Source organism: Lactuca sativa, chromosome 5 (genome assembly GCF_002870075.4).
Source record: "Lactuca sativa cultivar Salinas chromosome 5, Lsat_Salinas_v11, whole genome shotgun sequence".
Classification (NCBI taxonomy): Eukaryota; Viridiplantae; Streptophyta; class Magnoliopsida; order Asterales; family Asteraceae; genus Lactuca; species Lactuca sativa.
Window position 1 is genome coordinate 58,274,342 of NC_056627.2, and position 4,515 is coordinate 58,278,856.

Sequence of the window (4,515 nt, forward strand, 5' to 3'; positions counted from 1 at the left end):
TAACTCCATTATTGTCATATGGTTTATAGTTGGTCATTTAGTGGGAGCCTAACCATCATAACCAAAACCTTTAGTTAGGTTAGTACTCAATTGTACCCAACATCTAGATATACCTAATATTAAAATAGACTGAAATGTTAATAATAACAATGCACATTAATTACCTCAATATTTAAATCTTATTTTTGGAAAGTTTACATCATACTTAGAGATTCATCATATATTTTAAATTATTAACAATATATTTAAATATTATTTTTGAAAAGTTTACATCATAGTTAAATATTCATCATATTTTCAATTATTAACATTCTAATTACATTGTTTAGAGTTACAAAAAATGTTCTTTTCATTGCATCATCACGTTTAAAAGATCAAAACATTTAACCCCAAAATCAGTCTATTAGTCTTCTTACCCCTTAGACTATCCCCACATTCTAACTTATTTTTATGTAAATTACATGTTCTTTCTTGTTATTTTTGTATCACTTGTATTGTGGTGATTTGGTAAGACTTACGAAAAATATGGTGGACATGGGCGGCTTTGTTTGGTGTCTCGTTGTAACACCGACAACACCTACTTTCTGTACGTAGTGGAATTTTTTTTATTAATTTTTATTTTTTTATTATTTTTATTTTTGGTTTTTTACTTATTTTTCTTGCACCGACAACATATTTTTCAATCACGACAACACTTGCTATGTATTCCTGCATCCCCTGATGGTGGATAACATATCGACTCATGTTCAAATTCTAACACTACTCAACCCCTATGACCATGGAGATTCACCTGTAATGACTCCATGAGACATAACCTCATGTTCGTAGTGAGATTGATCGATGCACAAAAACTGACATGAAAACCCTTTTTAGAAAAGCTCCATTTTCCAAAAAAGAATATATATACTCCATCTTGTTATCTATTCATTTAATAACTTTACCCTTTTTTTTTATATAATTTTTGTGACTCTGTTATGGTATAAAGTCTAAACAAATCATAAATCTTTCTTTTAAAGTTTGACTTAAAAGAATAAAGTCCAAATATAAAACCTTTTAAAACAAATGAAGTCCACAACACCAACCATTTGGCTTTAAATATACTTAGCAATAATGCCGACCTAATTCTTAAAGTTGCATAACATAACATACCCTCCATATAAGATTTTGTAAGCAATGAATGAAAGAACAGAATCTCGTGCGGCTACATAGTCCCCCTCCATCACCAATCACCATCATCACTCCACAAGCCAGACAGGCACCGGAGAAGATAATGAGGAGAAAATTGAAGCTATACAGATAACATCATACCTCATTTTCTTTCTTTCCTATGTTAATTTGTACTATTATCTAACCTTTCTTCTTTATAAGATCCATTTTTGGTATCAAATTGGATTTCATTTCCCTAAATTACAGTTTATAGATTCTCCCCAATCAATGTATTTTTCTGGGTTAGGGTTCTACGTTTTTTAGAGCGGCTTATACCCATTTCATTTTGTTAAATTCTTTATTTTTGCAACTTTGTAACCTTAAAGTACAGAAAAAATGGCGACTAGAGGTAGCAGATCGGAGAAGGTAAAGAGGATCTTCCAGCAATTCGATTTGAACAGAGATGGTGGTCTTAATAGAGAAGAAATGTCCGCCCTTGTTGTTGCTGTTAACCCTAGAGTTAGATTTAGCGATGAGCAAATTAGTGCCATCCTCGACGAGGTTTTCCGTACGTACAGCGATTTCATCGACAATGATAAAGGGCTTACTTACGACGGCCTGTTACGAACCTATGACGACGGCGCCGGGGACGTCGACCGTGATTTCGAAGCATTAGCGCTTGAACTGAAGTCCGACGATGATAACGATAACAGCAATAACAACAATGAACCTGCATCTTCAATGGCGTTCGAAGAAGCTTCCACATCGTTGGTTGTCGATGAGAGAGTAAAGTCACCGGAACCGCAGAAGCAACATCGAACGGCAACTTGGGCAGCGTCGCCAAACCACGGGATTATCTTCGACGACACATGGAAACTCGTCGACGATTTAGAGATTCTGATAAAGCGGTTAAAGACGAAGCAAATGAAAGATTTAAAAACCAAATGCGAACATTCCGATGCCTTTTCCGATCCAGGGTGGTCTAGAGAGCTTGGTCCATCCATGGAGATGAACAAACAGATCATTTGGGACGAAACCAGACACGATTACGCCATTTTCGTCAAAGAATTAGGGGTTTTAAGATCTAGAGCAGACGGGTCAAGATCAAGAGAAGAAGCATTCGATGGACATATGGCAATAGGTCGTCTTCTCTACGATCAACATTTATTCAAAGAAGCCCTGGTATGTTTCAAAAGAGCCTGCGAACTACAACCCACCGACGTCAGACCCCATTTCCGGGCCGGAAACTGTTATTACGTTCTCGATCAACACACCGAGTCAAAAGAAGAGTTCATATTAGCGTTAGATGCAGCCGAAGCAGGAGGTAATCAATGGTCTTATCTTCTCCCCCAAATTCACGTCAATCTTGGAATCGCTCTTGAAGGTGAAGGTATGGTTATCAGTGCTTGCGAGCATTACAGAGAAGCCGCCATTCTTTGCCCTACTCATTTTCGAGCATTGAAGCTTCTGGGTAGTGCTCTGTTCGGTGCCGGAGAATATAAAGCCGCCGTGAAAGCCTTAGAGGAGGCGATTTATCTAAAAAACGATTATCCCGATGCACATTGTGACCTTGCTTCAGCTCTTCACGCAATGGGTAATGATGATAATGCTGTTAAAGAGTTTCAGAAAGCCATCGATTTGAAACCTGGACACGTGGATGCTTTGTATAACTTGGGTGGTCTTTACATGGACATGGGCCGATATCAAAGAGCTTCAGAGGTTTACACTCGGGTTTTAGGGTTATGGCCTAACCATTGGCGAGCTCTGGTGAACAAAGCGGTGTCTTTATTAGGCGCCGGTGAAACTGAAGAAGCTAAAAAGTCGTTAAAAGAGGCTTTGAAGATGACTAGTAGAGTTGAGTTACATGATGCCCTTTCTCACTTGAAGCAACTTCAAAAGAAGAAAGGAAACGGAAACCGGAATGGAATTGGAGAGGATGCGTTTACCATCATTGAACCATCGAAATTCAAAACTTTAGGTGAAAAAACGACATTAAGGCAAGAATTAGCAACGGCTCTTGAAATTCGGTCTTTTCAGAGGGTTACACGGCTATTCCGGTGTGATGTTGAGCTTTTAAAGAAGGAAATGAACGATTCCAAGACCCCGTTAACGTATTCTGGTTACGGTGTTCCAGAGAAGTCTATCCGAAAGGCGGCATTGGAATCCATTCTTCGAAGACTACTTGGTTTCTTGAAACCCGAAACTTTTGTAGGATCCGTCAAGGCGATTAATTTAAAAATCCTTTCCGTTCTTGACGAATCGGAATCCGGAAGGGTCGATTTGGGAATGTTTTTCGCGGTTCTATCTCCGATTTGCGGTGGTTCGCCGGAAAAACGAAAAAGGGTAGCGTTCGATTCGCTTCTATGGCGTCCAGTGACCGGAACCGGAATCTCCGATTCCGGACGGATTACAAAAGCCGACGCGACACGTTACATGAAGTTATTGAGATCAATCTACATTCCATCACATAACACGAGTGAAATGACGGAGATTCACGGTGAAAGGGATGATTCTTTGGTGTCATTAACTGACTTTCTTGCTATGTTTGATGATCCGGAATGTGGTTTTGGTGCAATGTCGATTCTATTGAAGCTGGAATGTGGCGATCGGAATCGGCATGGGAATACGGTTTGCTCGGTTTGTCGGTACCCGGTAATTGGGGCGCGGTTTAAGGAGATGAAGCTGCGGTTTAGTTTGTGTAGCGGGTGTTACAGTGAAGGGAAAGTGCCTTCGGGTTTGAAGCAAGAAGAGTATTGTTTTAAAGAGTATGGAAGTGGGAGTGAAGCCGTGAAAGATAAGTGTATGTGGTTTAGTTCACATCATAATCCTAAAAAATGAATGATTCTTTTGTAATATTTCATTCATGTAGAGCTTTTAGTTGTGGAGTGTGTGATAATGTTTTTGACCCTAATCATGTTGTATGATATTTAACGGTTTATGTGATTTTTTTTTTAATTTTTTTAATTTTTTTTGTATGTTGTATCACTACAAATTTTAATATAAAAATATAATACAGAGTACAGGGGTGGATTGGGGAATTGAATTTATGCAACCAAAAGGGTTGTACTACCAAACAACAAATAATTAAATCGTTAGCTGGGATGGTAAAAGAAAGAGGGGACGAACCGGGTTTATTGTTGGACAATAGTGGTCGGCAACTCGGAATGATTATACTTTTTACCAAACACTGATTGTTTAAGTTTAACACAATTGATTAATAATGCATTTGGCTCCACATCATTATATCTTTATGTTTTGAGTGCTTCTAAATTCTCCTAAAAGTTTTTAAAGAATTCCAAAAGCATTAGACTTTTGGAGTCGAGTTGTATGGAATTATGGATCAAAAGCCAATTGTTAAAATCAAGGTTC

At 38.2% G+C, this 4,515-nt stretch overlaps 1 protein-coding gene across 1 annotated transcript; it reads left to right on the forward strand.

Annotated features, from left to right (window-relative positions):
* Positions 1-1,120: 1,120 nt before the first annotated feature.
* On the forward strand, positions 1,121-4,089 carry LOC111879710 (uncharacterized TPR repeat-containing protein At1g05150). The gene has a single exon (XM_023876166.3). The coding sequence runs from the start codon at positions 1,543-1,545 to the stop codon at positions 3,982-3,984; it is 2,442 nt and encodes an 813-aa protein (XP_023731934.1). The 5' UTR covers positions 1,121-1,542; the 3' UTR covers positions 3,985-4,089.
* Positions 4,090-4,515: the final 426 nt, after the last annotated feature.